The sequence below is a fragment of the Galleria mellonella genome, unplaced genomic scaffold, assembly GCF_026898425.1.
Source record: "Galleria mellonella isolate WM207_F2 unplaced genomic scaffold, CSIRO_AGI_GalMel_v1 utg133, whole genome shotgun sequence".
Classification (NCBI taxonomy): domain Eukaryota; kingdom Metazoa; phylum Arthropoda; class Insecta; order Lepidoptera; family Pyralidae; genus Galleria; species Galleria mellonella.
The window spans coordinates 1,155,626-1,175,168 of record NW_026441990.1 but is presented as its reverse complement, the minus strand read 5'-3'; the positions used below and the strand labels follow the sequence as shown (position 1 = coordinate 1,175,168).

Here is a 19,543-nt window from a genome sequence, read left to right as displayed (position 1 = left end):
CCGATCGCTTCTTTTTAACGTGCATTATTTATGGCCTGTTGCCAGTTATCAACATTACCCAAAATAATATTGCTAAGTCAATATTATTTTGGGATAGATTTATTTACAAGATTAGAAGCGCAAACGTCGATTCAATCACAAGAACACATAATTTATTACGTAATAAAACCTCTTTCTATATTAGTTCTATCCGGAGGAAACAAAGGCATTATTAACTTTTATAAATCGTAAACTTTCAATTAAGATAATATATATTTCATAATGTTCAGAATTCTGAATTTGTCCAATATGTCTAAATTTTCAATCTCAGAAGTATGAGTACAAAATTGCAAAAGTGAATCAAAGATTAATAAATAATTACAAACACTGCAGATAGTCACATATTTAATTAGTTATAGCATTTTATAAATAGGATATTAGAAATATAATGGAAACAAATTCTTCCTAAACATTACTAAATAAACAAAAGGACTGACCTGATCTTCTCTTCTCTTCAACTCGGTTTGCACTTCCTCCAATTCCTCCTGTCCCTCATTGGGGTTCATTTTCCATCCATCCCTTAACATCTTCAATCCAAATATCGCAAATAGGGCTGCACTGGCGTAATACGTGTATACCCGAGGTATCACCGTAGCTATCCATCCAAAAGCAGCCGATAATATTGTCATAAAGACCAAAGCGGATATGGCCCCAGCGAATACTATGACTCGAGGGTGTTTCATCGCCATAATGGCGGCGATGAAAAAGGTCTTATCACCGAGCTCTGACACGATGACCACGGAGAGAGAGGCGAGAAACCCTTGCCAGAAACTGCCCTGAATTGCTGCGCGCTGTGGACGAAGAAATTATAATTTTTAAGGTTGTTACATAATTATCAAAATCTTGATATTAAAGAATGCCATAAAAAAAATCTTTATACTCTTGGAACTTATATGATGAGCCCTTTTATAACTATATTGTTTTTATTCTTTATTGCACTTGTTAATCAAATAGATAAGACAGTTATAAATATTGTGGGTAAGGTGTGGAAAGATATCTCTTCCAGCCAACCCAATACAGTGAAAAGCATGTAAGTTAGCGGGCAGCTAAAATGCACGAGTGCTGTACAAACGACTTTAATGTTAATAATATAGGTTCGTAATTACAAATAAACAGCTAAATAAAATACACACCTCAAAAGTAATAGGATCAAGTAAATTTTTAACAGTAAAAAATTGTCCACTTAAAATTTACCAATCTAGAATTTCAGAATAGCTACTTGCTAGTTTGAAATTAATTAATTATATAATAATTTCTGTTTAAGTTAACAAGTTATGCTTATATTTTATACCAATTAGGAAAAGTTACAATGTCAGCAAATTGTGAGAAATTAGTTTAAGTTAATGTCGTTAATTAAATGGCAAAAAAGCAAAAATATATATTTTTTAAAATTTATATTGTAATGATTAAAAAAAAAACTGTTTTCGTCATTGACACGAATCACATGATTACAGCGACTTGGCGTGCTTAAAATCAGTTTATCAAAATCACTTTAAGGAATGGCCATCTACGTTCTTTCTAACAAGTCAAAAAATTGTTGTAGGGTATGGACGGCATCCATACTCAGCACAGCTATTCTCTGAAGCATATCCCATGTGTGCTCAATCGGGTCGAGATCTGAGAAGCTCAAAATTGTAAATCTAGGTTTTTTCAAAGTAGGCAACGCGTGGGTAATGCTCCTGGAATTAAGCACGCGTTGCCAACCAGATATACAACTTAGAATGGCAAAAAAGCTGTCGGCCCACCTAATGAAAAGTAGTAAGCGTTGTCTATAGACATAAACAGTACCATGGGCATAACAGAGTATACTGTGTCACCCACGATACCCTTCACGTCCATTCCTTTCTAGGGACGACAGTGTTTTCTCTTGTAACCTTTAATTTATTGCCATATTCCACCCTTCAAATCGAATCATAGCCATGAAAAAACAACTGCTTCACGGCAGAAACACGAATGGGACAAAGCAGACGATTTTTGACCTCTGGGATTAGGTCATTTTCAAGACATACATATAAATACAAACTAATGTTATTAATAATGCTGATGTATGTCATATTTGTGAGTGAATAATTAGGATGTATTGTATATACAAGTGTATTTTAAACAGTATAAAGCAATAATATGTCTTATACGTCTGCTTAAATGAAGAAACTGACTTACTGATACATCATTGCATGGCCACAATACACTCAAAATATTTTGCGATATTTTGCATGATATACTGTGTATGCCACTACACCAGTATTTTCTAGAACTCGCATAAAAGACAGACTAAAAAACGAAATTATTAAAGAGTGCTCAAGTAAAACTGGGCATCTAATGAGCTTCTAAAGAAACATTGAAAAACGAAAAGTAATCGAGTCAACATGGCATCTTTTAAAATCTTTAAAGCATCCTAATGTATCCCATTTCGCCCTGAACCTTCACCTTTTATTTCACCGCACGATAGGTCATTGATCTAATACCAATTACCCCTATTCGGTTTCATGATTTATTGTCGCTCGAGCTAATATACGAATACGTATAAATGGTAACTAACATTTGTTGAAATAATCAGAGAACCACTCTCTAAATGAAAGTAGTAACAAATCGAAAGATTCAATCGATCGATTTTTTATTTGTACTACTGTTGGATATCTGCAAACTATTAAGTTCGGATCAATGGTTCGTTTATTTAAATTTTTATTAAGTTCTATTGAAACAGAGTATCTCTTTTTAAACTCTAACTAAATAAGTACATTTGAAATAGCTAAAACATCATCAGTCTTCTTTATTGTTAAAAGTTTTACTACCTGTATACCTGTATGTTTAATTAGATCGTGAAAGCTCGACTAATTTCGGGACCATTCGAAACCCTTCGGGACTCTTAGTATTCAGCGGCTGTGACACGAGCACGAGCCTGACTGTGCGAAAAATTATAACTAAGCGTTCCGAATGGTCTTGAAACTAGAAGATCTTTCTAGACTAAATGACATGTAAGTTAAACCGGTAGTTATTGCATTAAAATTATCCATTTGATGGATTCGAATGGATAATTTTATCCATCCATATGTTATTTTCTATCTGCAATATGCTTTCATATTTTGTTTAAGAATTATTACTACCGTCGGTTTGAATAATATACGAATTCGCACGCTTACTTTGGCAAGGTCATAAAATAATCCCACGACTGAATCTATTTCGGGGACGAACGTACGTCATAGCCTCCCCATAGCAGCTATGTCACGTAAGCTAGAACAAACACTACGGAAATTTTGGGAAACCACCAATGAAATTATAACGTAGTGGTATTGCCAGGCCTAAAATATGCTTCATTATCGTTACGAAAATATATACGTATAAGATTTCTCTATATCTAGGAAATGTAAATTCAAATCACAGTTAATATGAAAACCTTACACACTTAAATGGATCAATGAAAACTTTTCATCATCATTATTATATCAGCCTTTAACAGTCCACTGCTGATCATAGGCCTCCTTCGCAAAAGGAGGTTTTGCCAGTAGTTGCCACGCTTGGCAGGCGGGTTGGCAACCGCAGTTAGCTTGTAGGGTTGTTTTATGCTCGCCCTCCTTAGTCGCCTCTTACAACACCCGCGGAAAAGGAAGGGGTGGCCTATTTTATGCCGGGACCATACGGCCATGAATGAAAACTTTTGCTTCCCTCAAATACGAGTATAATTACATAAAAATATATACACAAACAAAATTAAAAGTAAGGTGACACAACAATGAGCGGCTTTATAGATAAATATCGGTAAATGATGATCTCCTTCAAGCAACCTTAAGATGAAAAGGAGATAAAAAATTAAACTTGCGTCTGGTAACGACGTAAAATTATAAATAATAAATCTAAAAATAATGAAAAATGCATTCCACAAACAACCTGACTTCAATTGTGGCAAAACTTATTCTTCTGATTTTAAAACTAAACTACCGAACTGATTTTTGATAAAATTTCTATGGAACTTATCTATAAGTATATCATTTCAGATAAAAAAAAAATCTAAATCGATTCATAATTGACGAAATAATGAGGTATACAACATAAAAAAATACAACCGAATTGAGAAGCTCCTTTTAAAGTCGGTTGAGAAAGGGTGGGTAAAAAAGAATTTAATCCCACAAATAAAAAAATATATGCCAGGTTGTCTGTAAGAGACTGCTTTTAACGATAAGGTCGCCTTTTGTATATGCACATTCTGTATAAATACTCCTTGTATACATCTCTATTGCACGCAATAAATAGTTTATTATTATTATAAAAAAAAATAATAATGACATCTTCCAGCGAGGGGCTTATGAGGCAAAATATAAATATACTAATATTTCGCTCAGACTCATATTTGAGTCTATTAATAGATTGGTAGGTTTTGCGACACCATTTTGCACAACCAGTTATACCGCAGATTGTAGTGCTTACGAGCAAAGTAAATAAACAGGACTGTAATGAATATAGGGTTGCCGATTTAAACTTAACAATAAGTTCGATCAATATACCTTTAAGTATTTATTACCTAAATGTGGAAACTTCATTTCCAATCCAAGAAAGTAAATGTAAAACAAACGGTTTCATCAAAACAGTTTCATAATAGCGAGATCATTTAATTAAAAAAAATAATAATTAACCCCAATATGTATGATACCTACCTGATTAGAAACACTCGTATTATGGTCAAAAATTAATTTCTTCATGAAAACATATATTTTTAAAACCAAATGTTGGCAACCCTATCAGCATACATACAAACTAATGTCCATTTACGACTATGTCCATATTCGTTATCCTGCTTTTAGTCTTGGTATCCGTAGTTGTACATTTGAAATTATGTTTTAGGAATAAATTTTGATAGTCAAACCATTACTTAAAATTATGGCCTTTAATTATATCTATTAATTTTTAATTACATGTTATGTCACATCATTTATGACCACTAACTAGATGACCCGAAGTGTCGTTTAGTCAAATCGTTTTTCGGGCAATTTTTCCAACTTTTTCTAAGAAACTTCAAAAGAATATTTTAAAATAATTCGCGCTTAGCTTAGTTTTGTACTCGGAAACAAATTTAGCTATTAATTCTTATTTATACAGATAAATAGATAGTGTCATAGTGTTAACTTTGTATATCTATACTTATAATAAATCTGTAGAGATGTCAATTCTGTACATGAAATATATTTCCAAAATAACTATCAGGGGGTGATTAGTGATCGATACTAATGCCAAAAATGCAATCAGTAAAATTTTTGTCTGTCTGTCTGTCTGTATGTTCGTTATAGAAACAAAAACTACTTGAGGGATTTTAACGAAACTTGGTACAATGATTCTTCATACTCCTGGGCAGGTTATAGTATACTTTTCATCACGGTACAATTAATAGGAGCAGAGCAGTGAAGGGAAATGTTGGGAAAACGGGAGAAGTTACTCCATTTTTAAGCTTCCGTCGCGTGTGCAGCCTTAATGGCAACTTTTTAAAATGTAAAAATGTTCACCCGTGCGACGCCGGGACGGGCCGCTAGTTATTAATAATCTTCTTTGACCTCAGAATATCGAAAAATGAGAATAAGGGAAATATGCATAATACACTAAGGTAGCAGAAGGAATAGTAAATTTTCTATTCATATATTATTAACATATATGAATCTTGCCGTGTGGTCTCGGCAAAGAATAGGTCACCCCTTCCTTCCCCGTGGTTGTCGTAAGGGACGACTAAGGGAGAGCGAGGGTTAGGTAGCAACGTTCCTCTTTAAACATCTTCAAAGCCTGCCTGCGCCTGCTAAGCATGGCAACTGCTGGCAAAATTCCCTAAGGGGGAGGCTTATGTTCAGCAGTGGACAATCGAAGGCTGATATATAATACATATGAATGTGTAAACTTGTTTGGACGTTCATTACTTAATTGCAATTAAACGATGCAAAAGGATTGATGATTGATGAATTTATTATTTTTAATCCTAAGTTGCGTGACCAAAACCGTGGGCTTCAATTAGTATTCTCCAATGCAGGGAAAGTATTAAAAAACGCCATATAAACCAAAACGTGTATCTACACATAAAAGTATCTGCATATAAGAATTCTAATATTGAATTCTCACTGTCACTTTCAAACGTGTGTAACCTGAATACCTAATATTTACTGGCAAATTTATTTACAATGTTAAAGATATGGTATAGTAGATACCTATTTGTTACGACATCCTTATCATATACTATACATAAAGCTATGTGCTAATTGCACCAACAAAAAACGAAAACAAATTTAATATGTAGGTACACCTTCCTATCGTCGCAGTTTCTATCCCGCACAATACAAAAATTGGGGAAAGGGATTGTTAAATAATGAGATCAAACAGGCCCATTACTGGCAATATACCCTAACAGGTCGACCTCCACGTGGTCCCCCTTGGAAACCATCGTGCTGAATTCCAGGCGTATTTATCATGATGGGCTGACTGACCTGCTCTTTCATTTTCACTTATCATCACTCACTGGTGCCTCGCCGGTGTATACTGATAGCGCGGGCGGGGTTACCATTCCATTATCACCCATTAAAACAAAAGTATTTATAGTATAAGCTCTGATTATTTTAACACACTAGATGACACTGTATAATATAATGTCTAGTGGTATTTATTTACTAGCGACATAGCCCGGCATCATAGTTTTAAAAAAAATCAGTCCAAGTCACAAAAATATTCCCGCTGATAACGTAGCTTTCCCCGGGTATTATCGCAATAGGTATAAGTATAATCTTATATATAAAATTCTCGTGTCACGGTGTTTGTTACCAAACTCCTCCGAAACGACTTTACCGATTTTTATGAAATTTTGTGTGCATATTGGGTAGGTCTGAGAATCGGCCAACATCTATTTTTCATACCAGTCAATGATAAGGGTGACCCACCCCAAAATATTTTTTTTTGACAATTTTTTTTTATTTTATTATAATTTAGCATTGAAAAATACATGCAACTTTAAATTTTCATCGTTTTACGATCAACCCCTGTATTTTAATCGCGATTTTTATATTTCGCAATAAGTGGTAAAACAACGTTTACGGGGTCAGCTAGTAATATCTATAATCAGTTAAGTATTATTTTAGTTATTCATTACAAACAAAAAATCTAATCCTTTTCTGTATAATATTATATTAATAACACGTGTTTACATGATACATTATGTCATACTTCCATGGACATTTCTGGTGCTGCATACAGTGCAATTTGCACCTTATGCTTGAAAATCAACCTTTAAGATTGGAAAAATAATTATCAAAATCATATAATAATTATCAGTAACATACACAAAATAAATGTCGTCTGCATTTTTTGTATGTTACGCTATTGAAAACCTCTTCCCTTTCGGAAATCATTTCAAAACGACTATTCAACTTTGAAAATGTTTTTCCCCGCCGCCATAAAAACTATGATGATGTCACAAAGTTTAAAACTAAGTTTAACCATTGTTTCTATTTATGGTCTTGTTACAATAATACTATTTGTGCCCACGACTTCCTCCATGTAAACGGGGTATATTGACTGGTGTAAATAAAGGGGAAAGGGAATGTTAGTAATGGCGTCAAATAGCCCCATTACTAGCAATATATCCTGTCAGGTCAAACTCCACGTGGTTCCCCCTGGAAACCATAGTGGCTAATTCTAGTTGAATGCGTCAGGAAAGGCTAACTGACCTGCTTTCATCCTCATCAGTCATCTACCACTGGTGCCCCGCCAGTGTATACCGATAGCGCAGACGGGGTTGCTATACCATACCATTATCACGAAGGTGGCAAACAAGCATACAGCTCGTCTGATAGCAAACGGTTACTGTAGCCTACGGACGCCTGCAACACTAATGGTATCACATGCACGTTGCCAGCCCTAAATAACATACGTCATACTTCATGTATGCCATAATTAATGAACATTGGTTTAGCTATTAAGGCTCCAAAAACATACAAAGCCACTTTCACATTTATATTTGTTAAGATGGTTAAGCTATCGTTATGGAATATTATTATTTTCGAATTAATTTTTATTCTTCCCCCTTGACATGGATATTTGTTTATTTATAACCTTTTTACAGTTTTAATTTTTTACCAGACGGAGACTTTGTACAAAAGTCGATTGCTTGGGTACCTCTGTCCCATTCTGTTTCTACCGTGAAGCAGTTGTGTTTGCATGGCTGTGTTTCGGTTTGAAGGGTGGGATATGGTGTGAATTTACTGGGTACATAGGAATAACACCTGAGTCCTCAGGAATGGCAACGCATGGGGTGTATCATGGGCGAAACAGCATACTCTGTTATGTCCATGGTACTACTCATGTCTATAGGCGACGGTTACAACTTTCCATCAGGTGTGCTGTCAGCTTGTTTGCCATTATAAGTTGTATAAAAAAAAATTACACTCATTATATATTTTTTTCTTGTGTGTTTCTCTGTGCATCCAATGACACATAGACTTCCTCTAGCTTTTTCTACTTATCCCTATATCCTGAGCTAACCAACCAATGGTTGCCTTGATATCATCAGACCATTTCTCTTGATCGCCCTTTACTCTTTTTTGTGTCTTCACGCGGTTGCTACTCTGCCAGCTTTTCACAAGGATATTATTGAGCCTAATATCAAATCTCAATGACAAAGTGAATTGGATTCTATATGCCCTACATTATGAATTTAAATCACATATTTTGCTATACGAGTATACTCGCGGATAATGGCCACATCTATTAGTATAGTCAAGTCTCATCATTCGAATCAAACTACTGAGGCAAAGAAATAACTTGAATAAAACGTATAAATCTTTTTAATATTATGAATGAACTTAAAAAAAAAGTTTTATTAATAATACAGTGAAGTAACAGTTGGACACACAAGATTGTATGGCCTTTATATTCTACAATATCAATATTTATCAACACATTTTAAGTCATTGAACTAAGTCTTAATTAAAAATATCACAAGGTTTCTATGGTATGTCGCGTAATGAGAACCTCATAGAAAAGAAAAACAACGTATCTCACAACTTGCATCGCATCTAGAGCTTTGATTCTAGATTCTGAATATTTCAATTTGTGCCTCTAGATGTTCCTTATTTGATTTCTCTTACGTAACGTAAGACAATGTATTTTTTATCCTTTTTTCCCTTTTTACTTCTTCCTAACTTCCAAGCTTAGTACATTTCTGCTCTAAAATAAAAATGATTTAAAATAATAACAACCATTGCAAGAAACGTCATTGTAAAAGAATACGAAACGATTATTGAAAAAAATTAGTGTTTTTTTATCCTTGATTATTTTTTGGCTAACGAACTAAAGCCCTACTACAAAAATTCATTTTTCATCATTTGTATTTTTAAAAATAACGAAATTAAATTATTCACGACATAATTATACAATTAACAACAATTAAGAATGGACATTAGAAACCAACCTTTAATACAATATCCGTCAGCCATGACCTAAAATCAGATGCACCTGTAGTTGTTTCTGGCAGGAAAGTAGTAGTTTCGGCCAGAAAAGAGGTACTATCAGCTAATAAAGTAGCATCCCCCATAACTGAAGACGTCTCACCGAAGAAACTACTAGTCTCTGGTAATCCAGTTGTAATTTCTGGCATATATATAGAAAAAGGTAATAAAGTTGTCGTTGGTAGTATAATCTCGAGGACGTCACTCGAATTCATTTTTTTAATATTAATTATGCACAGTCACAACACTTAATTAAGAAAAAAAAACTAATGACCGGCGTCGAACGCGCCAAAAGAAAACAGTGTCACCTGCATATTTAACAAAGCAGTGTTTTATACTGATACAGTTATCATTTAAACATCAGATAACAATAATACTACATATGGATACATTAGTTACGTAGACCTAGTTCTTTATTCAATATATATGAGTAACGATAACACGCGACCAAGCGCTGTGTGATACGCGGCTAGACTACGTTCAAACACCTTGCTTCCGAGGATAACTCAAGGAGTTTTATGTAAGTACAGTTGGCGGGAAAATGTTTAGAAAAAAAAAATACTATTTTTAAATTTTGAATCTGTGCCAAAGTCATCTGCGCAAATCTATGGTATGGTAATTTTTATTACTTTATGGATGGACGTCCGCGCTGTATGCGGAGGAACGATGACGTCAAGTAATCTATTAATAATGATAGGAGTACTATTTTCGCATGCCTTCGCTTAATTTTTATCTAAGATTATAGATATCGTTTATAAATATGTATTAAATTATGTGGATATTTCAATATTTGTAACTACCTAGGTATCTCTTACAGCCACTAATTGTAATGAAATAAGAGAGCTGGAGAATGATATGTGACTGTAATTAAAATCATAACTTTTTAAAATAGTAAAAAAAAAAAATAAAGAGATGACTAATTAAATAACATTTCAATAAATTCACAGATTAAATATTAAATATCTTTACACGCATAAAGATATAAATAGAATAGTTGAGGATGGGGTTGATTATTCTTAAGTTATTTATTTTATATTTTTTTAAGCAACTTAGAATGACAAATTAGCTGACGGCCCACCTGATGGAAAGTGATAACCGTCGCCTATAGACATGAGCAGTACTACATATAGCTACTTTCATTTAAAATTTAATAAATATTTAACGGCGAGTGAAACCATACGAACATATATTGGCCACTATTCTATCGCATCTTATGTGACAGGGAACATTAACTTGTAGGTACTTATATATTTATTCACTAGCATTGTTTACCTTATATCAGTGCCACTGGACAGATTAGTATTAATTTATCTACGGGTTTCCTCATGATCTTTAGCAACCATGTAGCAATATGTCCGAGTAATAAACTGTTCGACGTTGTGACATACTCTAGCTGAATCTTTATCTGATATTATAAATGTTTGGATATTTCTTTGTTTATTAAACGTCCGAACGGTTTCAAATGGAACTTGATACACGAATAGGTTATATCTTAGATTATCAAGTAGTAATATTTTATTTCTATTTACCACAGCTTTGTCCACTAGTATTTATATATTACTAGCGAACTTATGTGATTGTATTATGTAACTCAATAGCTAACTATGCTCGTTTGAAATGGATTGAATGGACGAAGACGATTGGGATCGCCCAATCGAGGGCGATCTGATATTTCAGTAGCAGTCTTAGGCCTTTCATCTTACTTTATATACCCTAAAATTGCACTCTATCCCCAAAAATATATACTCAATGTGTCCAATAGAGCAGGCATCCCGCCACCCGTATCAATTAGCGAAGACGGAATGCCTGAATAAATGCACATCTAATTATAAAAAAAAAAACAAATTGAAACTCACTGGATGAACCATTTGACAGTTTTAATTACAAGCCATATATCTCTCTCTCTTTTCATTAAAGAGTTTCCTCGTGTCGGTGCAACTAATTCTATCATATAACTAAATAACTTTTTCCTCGCCAAAATAATAAGCAACTGCATCAAGATGAAATTGAAATCATTAGCACTAATTTGAGGGACTATTCTATCAACTTAAAACTTTCTCCAAAGAAAAATAGATCGAAATACGCTAAAAAATATTTCAGGAGCGTCCACCTTTCAAATGATATGGAGCCAATACGAAAATAAACCCGATCAGTGTTAACCATTTAATTTTTTAAAAAGTTGTGTCTACAAGAAACAATTGAATACAACAGGTACAATAAAATTTTCGCTCTGAATCGTGTTTTACCATTTGTTAAAACAAGTGTTTTCTAGGATACTGTTCTTGTGGTAAAATACATGAGAGACATACTTTTATACGTAAATTGAGCTGAAATGATGATGATGGTGATGATAAATATTTTATTTTGGTCCAATCTACTTAACAACTATTGCATTGTTGGCCTTTTAAATGTTATTTTACAACATATTGCTCTGCAAGCAAAGAAGAACAACAACTTTAATCATCATTGTTAGATAACTTATATGGGACGAACACAAGATCGAAAGAAAGAACTATCAAAACCGGCACAAAAGAATTGACAAGAATCTTCTTTATTGCGACGCAACATGGCTACAAATTTCCTATTAATTCAATTAATCTGACTTCTTTTTTAGAACAATAAATTTACAATTTAAAATAATCGATACATCTTTTGATAAATTTCCTATTTATTACTGAAGGGAAAAAATATAATAATCAATAGAATTTAGCAGATTATATCAACCATAAAAAACTGCCAAATGAATCAATACAATAAAAACACAATTTTTTTTTTTTAAATGTTAGAAGCTGAATAAAATTCTATAATTGAATAGTAATTAGATAATTATGAGATACAGCATAATAACTTTATGCAATGGTCTCTCCTTTTAAATGTTATTTTACAACATATTACCTGCAAGCACGAAGAACAACAATAATCATCATTGTTTTTTTAGATTAAAATGGTATGGGACGAACACAACGATGCGAAAAAGAACTATCAAAACCGATATAAAAGAATGAAAACATCTTCCCATCATGATGAATTCATCAGGAATTAACCATGATAGTTTCACGAAGAATTCAATTAATCTGCCTTCTTTATATTGCTTAATAAATTTACAATTTAAAATTGATCGATACATCTTTTTTACCAATCTCCCATTTATTACTTGTTGGCCGTAATATAATACAATAGAATAGCAGATAAGTACCTACATAAAAAAGAAACTAGAATCAATACAATAAAAACACAATTCTTTCATTCTATTTGTTACCTATCATGATGAATTCATCTAAAATTAATAATTGAATAGTTTAGATAACCACGAGATCGACATGGTTGGGTATATGGTCTCTCCATGGGATTCTCAGTTCCATTACGAACAATCCAGATACAGATAGTTTTGTTTTATTGGGTGATAATGAAATAGTCACCTCGCCTGCGCTATCGGTATACGCTGGCGGGGTACCAATGAGGGATTATAGATGACGATGAAAGCAGGTCAGTTAGCCCATCATGACGAATTGCACTAGAATTAATCACGATGGTTTCCAGGGCGAACCACGTGGAGGTCAACCTGATAGGGGGTATTGTTAGCAATGAGGCAGTTAGACCCCATTACTAACAATCCTTTTCCCCCCAGATACAGGTAGTTAGTAAAGACAGTTATGGATAGACAGACAAATAATTTTGTTTGAACCTATTTTCATTTGATCATTCTCGACTAATTAAGTAGGTCAACAAAGATAAATTAAAATTATTTGTTTAGCGATAAGATATAAATATTTTCAAACATTTTACAAATTACTTGAAGACCGCGGTATTACCTGCGTGGATCGGAATAAGAATTAAAGCTATTTTAATCCAGTACAATATACTAATAGGATTCCTTATACAACATTCTTCTACTTCAGCATATCTGTTTGTGTCGCTAAGTAGCTTCCATGGCTGTATATAGAATTAAAAGGGACATAGCAGTAAAATTACAGGATATAGAACTATAATATCTAAAAACACCTTATTTATACCAAAACCATACATACATAAATATCTGTCACGTCAGTCTCCCATTAAGGTAGAAACAATGGAAACAATGGAACGCCAAATGCTTCGATTGGAACAAGCCTCTTTCGCTTCCTATGAATACGGAATTCATCATAAACCATTTACAAAGCTAAATTAACTCTTTGAAGATTTTTATAACTTTCCTTAAAATTGAGAATGAAAAGGAAAAATTGAGAAAGAAAGCATAAGAAAAAGATAAAACACTTGAATAGAAAAAATAAGCTTATCAATCAGCAGGACAGAAACCATAATTAAGTGAATTCGAAAAGGCGAATCTGCCTAATTTTCTTGGAGTCTTTTGTTTTAAGGTAGGGCATTCTCTCAATACCCCCTCATAGCTACAGCCATGTAAATAGGCTAGTAGTATTTAAGATTTATATGTTTGTTTATTTTTAGAAGAAAGTAAACCAATAAATAAGCCAATATTACTTTAAAAACATACAATAATATAACCACTAACTGGTCACTACATAACCATTAACACCACAACTCTAGAAACAATATTTTCTAATACGAGTTTGTGGTTTTCCTTGAATTCTAAAATCATTACATAATAAAACATAGACTTACGGTTAGTCTTTACACACGACTTCGCATGATATATTTTAAGTTCTATAATCTCGTTAAGGGTTGTCACACTGGTGATTCGCCCACTATAAGGGTTAGGAGTGCGAGATTGTAGTGTACGACTATTTTATACAAAGAACAATAAAAACAAGGTGAAAACCCTTCATCAGACGCGAATGCAGTTTTCATATATTTAACGGGCTAGATCCTTTACAACACCAGTTTTACCACCTTACGAGTAAATTTTTTTACATTCTTTTCTTACTGTTCACCTACGCTATATAAAGAACCTATCTGCAATAAGTATTTCAATACTTTAGATTCAACGGTTTCGGCTGTGCGTTGATATAAGGAACAGTCAGTCAGTCACTTAACATCCTATTTTATATATACTCGTTTAGATTAAAACGCGGAATCATTTGTATCTGCAAACAGATTTTAGCATCGTATCATCAAAACATTTATATGGGAACAATACGTGAGTACGACTGTAAAGAGTAATTAAAATCGGTTTAGAATTCGCAAAAACATTAAATAACACAAATAAGCTTAGGTATGGCAATGAAATTACAGGGTACAGAGGAATAACACCTAAGTCCTAAGGAATGGTAACGCCCGAGGGCCTGATATACAACACAGTATCCTCTATTATGTCCATGGTACTGTTCGTGTCCTTAGGCGACGATTTCCATCAGGTGGGCCGTCAGCTTGTGCGCTATTCGAAGTTATGTAAAAAACCGAAACAGCAAATCTGTCCATTCAGAAACCGTTCAGGAAAATATCAGTAGGAGCGCAAACTATGATTCCTAAAACAAAAGATTTTGCAAACAATGGTAGGTGTAGGTATATTTAATCATCTAATATAACAAAAATGTATCACCATATGCTGTCACTTACATACAATCCATCAGAATAATGTACATATGTAACAAAAGACTCAATTAGTCATGAGGAGGCTCGCGAGTTGAGTAAGACCAAACAGAGATATTTCGATGTAGGTATACACTGAGTTATTATAATTCAAACCAAGGTTTAAATCAGGGTTTTATGGGATGAAAACAAAACTGTAACCCCGTCTGCTCCATCAATATATGGTGGCATAGATCAATTGATTTGGGCCAATTGGCCCAACATGACCAATTAATCATGACGGTTTCCAGAGGGGACCACGCGAATGTCGATCTGACAGGTAACCAGCAATATAAGTCCCTTTTACAGAGCAGATAAAGAAACCAAGTGCGAAGAACTTTATACGACTATCCATAGACTAGAATTACATTTCTTTCATGACACATAAATAAATATTACTAAACACACCTACGAGTACTTTACAATTTAATTGCCTACTTGTGTTATAAAGAGTGTATAATGTTACGCAAATTTTAGTTAATACTGCCATCTACCTGACATTTACTGAATTATAAAGACTATACTCGACTGATCATCTAGACTGGATAATAACAAAAATGAATTACTTTTATTCTGTATATATGAATTAAAATCAATGATTTATTAAATATCATTATATTTAATAAATCATTGATTTTAATTCGTTTAATACTGGTTTTTGTATTTCTTAGTTATAGGCTCATTGCTAATATGTGAAGTCAAGTCGATCTTCACACTCTCTCCCTGGAAGCCAATGTGATTATTTCCTACATGCATGATGCATGCAGCATCTCGTATGCAGTAAGAAATAATCACATTGGTTTCCATGACCCAACTGTTACCATTCTTCTTTATATCAAAAATAGACAAATATTTCTTATTTTACAGACTTTTAGCTCAATATTCTATAATTATATTGAAATATAATTATAGAATATTGAGTTCCACAGAAAACGTGTTTTTGCCATAACTAAACTTCAGTTATGGCAAAAACACGTTTTCTCCCACAAACACTCAGGTTATGGAATGAGCTCCCTGCCGAGGTTTTCCCCAGAGGCTACAGCATGGGGTTCTTCAAAAAGTTTCTTCAGAGTCGGCAATGTGCGCGTAATACCTCTGGTATTGCAGGCGTTCATAGGCTACGGTAACAGCTTACCATCAAGTGGGCCTTATGCTTGTTTGCCACCTCAGTGGTATAAAAAAAAAAAACAGTTATTTTTATTTAAAAAATAAACTTCTAAACCATTTTTAATAAAATTTCTATGTAAACATTCTACCAATCTAAAAGTACATTCTTTCAAATAAAAAAAGAATTTTCCAAATTAATTTATTAATGTCAAAAAAAAAGAAACAACGGAATTGAGACCCTCCTTTTTTGAAGACTGATGACAAAAAGAGATTTCATTAATAAATTTTACTTATAGTGGTCAAACAATAAAATAAATTGCGTTAGTTATACGTGAATATTGTCATTGTTGACATATTTAACATATTTCATTACAATTCTCACTGTTATTATCTATCGCCAAGAGCGTGCTAGTCAAAACTATCCACTAAACAATTTATTTATTGTTTCCAGGGAGAACCGCATGGAGGTCGATCTGAGAGGGTACATTGCTAGCAATGGGGCTGTTAGACCCAATTACTAACAGTCCCTTTCCCCCCACCCCTTACAAACCTATTTTAACTATTAGAGTGTTATGTCACTGTCTTTCATCAACTTAAACTTAGGTACCTTTTGTCCCTGTTGAAATTCGAATGGAACAGAGGTACCCAAGCAAACGACTTTTGTACAAAGAGTGCCTCTGGTAAATGAATATATAAATGAATATAAATACATACATCTACAGTCGGCCCCGAAGTTGATGATAGTTGATGGGGTGCTTGCCCCTGTGCAGCTGAGAGAAGCCATGTTGCTGCAAATGCCCCAAACGCTAGCCATGCTGTCCATCTATGTAGCATCTTGAAACTGTAAAACACACATGTTATGGTACAGTTAAATGTTTAATATTGAACAAATATTTAATAATATGGAAAATAGAGAAAACTAATAGTATTTATTACTTGAAGGAGACTACACACTGTCTGCATGGGTATGTTTATCCCATTACAAGTTTTTACTGTCAAACAACTGTACATGCATGGATGTATTTCAATTTCACCATTAACATTATTTATGTTAATAATCATATTACAAAATACAGAGATATAACATCTTAGTCCCTAGAAATGGCTATGCATGAGAAACACAATATATTCTGTGATATTCATATATAAAGGTGAACTTTTCATTATGTGGACCATCAGTTTATCCATCATTCTAAATTGTATAAATATCTCAAACATTGGCATATTTGAAATTATTTTCCAGGATCCTGACCAGGACAAACGTGCTTATGTAGCCTCAGACATTTCTGTGAAACTTCACTTATATCCTAAAATGGGCATGAGATGATTTTTAAGGTGGGCATGGCAACTCAAATAATTTTAAATTTTTGTAATACATGAAAAACAAATCTTGGCAAAATTACTACAGAATCTATGGGAACAATATAATTAAAAATGAATGCTGTGTGTGTGTGTGCATTTTTTTAATTACAATCCAATTCCACATGAAATAGTCTAATAGATACTTTTTATGAAGTCAGTTAAAAATAAATAAATATTGTCTTAAAATTAGTAAAAACCTTATTTATACTAAGTACCTACTGACCAAATCATATATTTTTCATCATAAAATACCTATTTTTTGTTAAAGTACAAGACATCTCAAATATTATATATAACAACTGTTATATAATAGAGATGTTACATTATTATATATATATATATATATATATATATATATATATATATATATATATATATATATATATATATATATATATATATAAATTACAATATATTTTTGAAAACTATATATTATTAATATAGAGCAAGTACTTTAATATTAACATAGATATAGCTAGATACTGTAATAATATGTATGTTGCATATGCATAAATACATTTTCATCACATCTGTGTATATGACTGTCATCATAACAATAAATTGTAAACAATATCTATAAGATATTGAATTGATAGAACAGTACTTGTGGATTCATATGGACTAAGAAGTAAATTTATAATTATATTATATTCTAGTTATAATATTATTATTTAATGGACCAAAAAAGTCCCAAATAAAAATTAATATTATTACAATATTAGAAATTCAGCTTTTTTATAAAGGATACCAAGTGAAATTTTGTTTTTTATATAATATGCATTACTAAATCCCAGTTTTTATTCATATAAACAATATATAAGATTTTTTATGCAACTTACAATGTCAAACAAGCTAATTAGAGTAACTTTTTGATCTGTTCAACTAGGCATATAGATGATCTTACATATCACAGAAACAAAAAACCTTAATTAATATATAAAATAAACAAATATTTTAATTCAAATGAACTTAATTTTAAGTATTTTTGAATAGTTATTCTTTACAATTCTACTGTGCATTTGGCAAACTCTTTTCAAAAACTTGAATTTTATAAATTATGAATATAATTGAATACAAATTACTAACCAGTATCAGATCATAGAAATTAAGATCTAAATAACATTACAATAAATTTACAAAATAAATCAGTTGCAGTGCCCAGAGCAGACCAGATCTAGGGACAGCGCCTGTTCAAGAGTATGACAGATAAGTCAGCCATCATATTTAATCATAATTAAACGCAATTTCAAAACCCCATAAAATCATTATGAGAAATAATAAGTTTTTAATTGGATATTTCCCATAGACAACATACAATTAGATAAGACATTAGAAAGGAGCTCTGCAGTCAGTTTTAGGCAATTTTTATATACACATAAAAATAAACATATATTTACTTGCTAATAAACTAAGGAATCCTTCCAATAAGGAGAAGGATAAGAATTATAATCAATATTGACAATACTAAGTACATAACATGATAAAACACTTGCGAATAGCCAATGCAATTTAAACAGGCAAGTACCAGTCCAAGATTAGAATTGTTATCATTACAATTATATAGGTGATTATAACATATATATATAACTCAGTGAATAAATACCTTAACAATTTAATTAATTAAACTGGCAGATTTATCGTGTTTTATAAGTAATTCGTGTAACATAGGCCATGAAACGTCACCGGTGAATGGAATGGTGAATGCCAACTTACTTTGCAAAAACGTTATTCTTGAATGCACAAGATGGAAACTATAAAAGATTGCTATAACAATTGTGTTATAACATTACGTTTAACCAATTGAAATACAAAACATAATACAAATTAAAATATAAAAGAAATGCACATTTAATTTAGAAGGAAAATCAAATCACCTTAGTCGTGGTGAATTGTGGTTAACTGTCAGTCAGAGTTCTATCTTATTCAAAATTGACGTTGACAAATAAATTTCAAAAATTAAAAATGTAGATAATGGCCTGCATAAATGATTAATACAGTAAGTTATATTCATATTCCACTTGTACGACAAAGAAAACGAAACA

The 19,543-nt window shown here is 32.5% G+C and overlaps 1 protein-coding gene and 1 long non-coding RNA gene across 4 annotated transcripts in view; one reads left to right on the top strand and one right to left on the bottom strand.

The window, feature by feature from the left end:
- LOC113511051 (transmembrane protein 165) overlaps nucleotides 1–16,974 on the bottom strand; it is a 28,375-nt gene extending 11,401 nt beyond the window's left edge. Inside the window, exons 1-2 of one of the 2 annotated variants that reach the window (XM_031912003.2) lie at nucleotides 16,854–16,974; nucleotides 477–830 (exon numbers count right to left, since the gene is read on the bottom strand). In XM_031912003.2, the coding sequence (XP_031767863.1) occupies nucleotides 477–830; nucleotides 16,854–16,973 (474 nt within the window). In that variant the 5' untranslated portion in view covers nucleotide 16,974. Of the gene's footprint in view, nucleotides 1–476; nucleotides 831–9,469; nucleotides 9,858–16,853 lie in introns of those variants that run through there. The other variant, XM_026894625.3, reaches the window with a different exon arrangement.
- LOC128202518 (uncharacterized) lies at nucleotides 9,938–17,591 on the top strand. Of its 2 annotated transcripts, none has more exons than XR_008253831.1 (3): nucleotides 9,938–10,026; nucleotides 16,591–17,104; nucleotides 17,383–17,591. It is a non-coding gene; the product is annotated as an uncharacterized LOC128202518 (long non-coding RNA). The 2 variants fall into 2 exon arrangements; XR_008253832.1 differs by having other exon boundaries at nucleotides 16,591–17,290.
- Nucleotides 17,592–19,543: the final 1,952 nt, after the last annotated feature.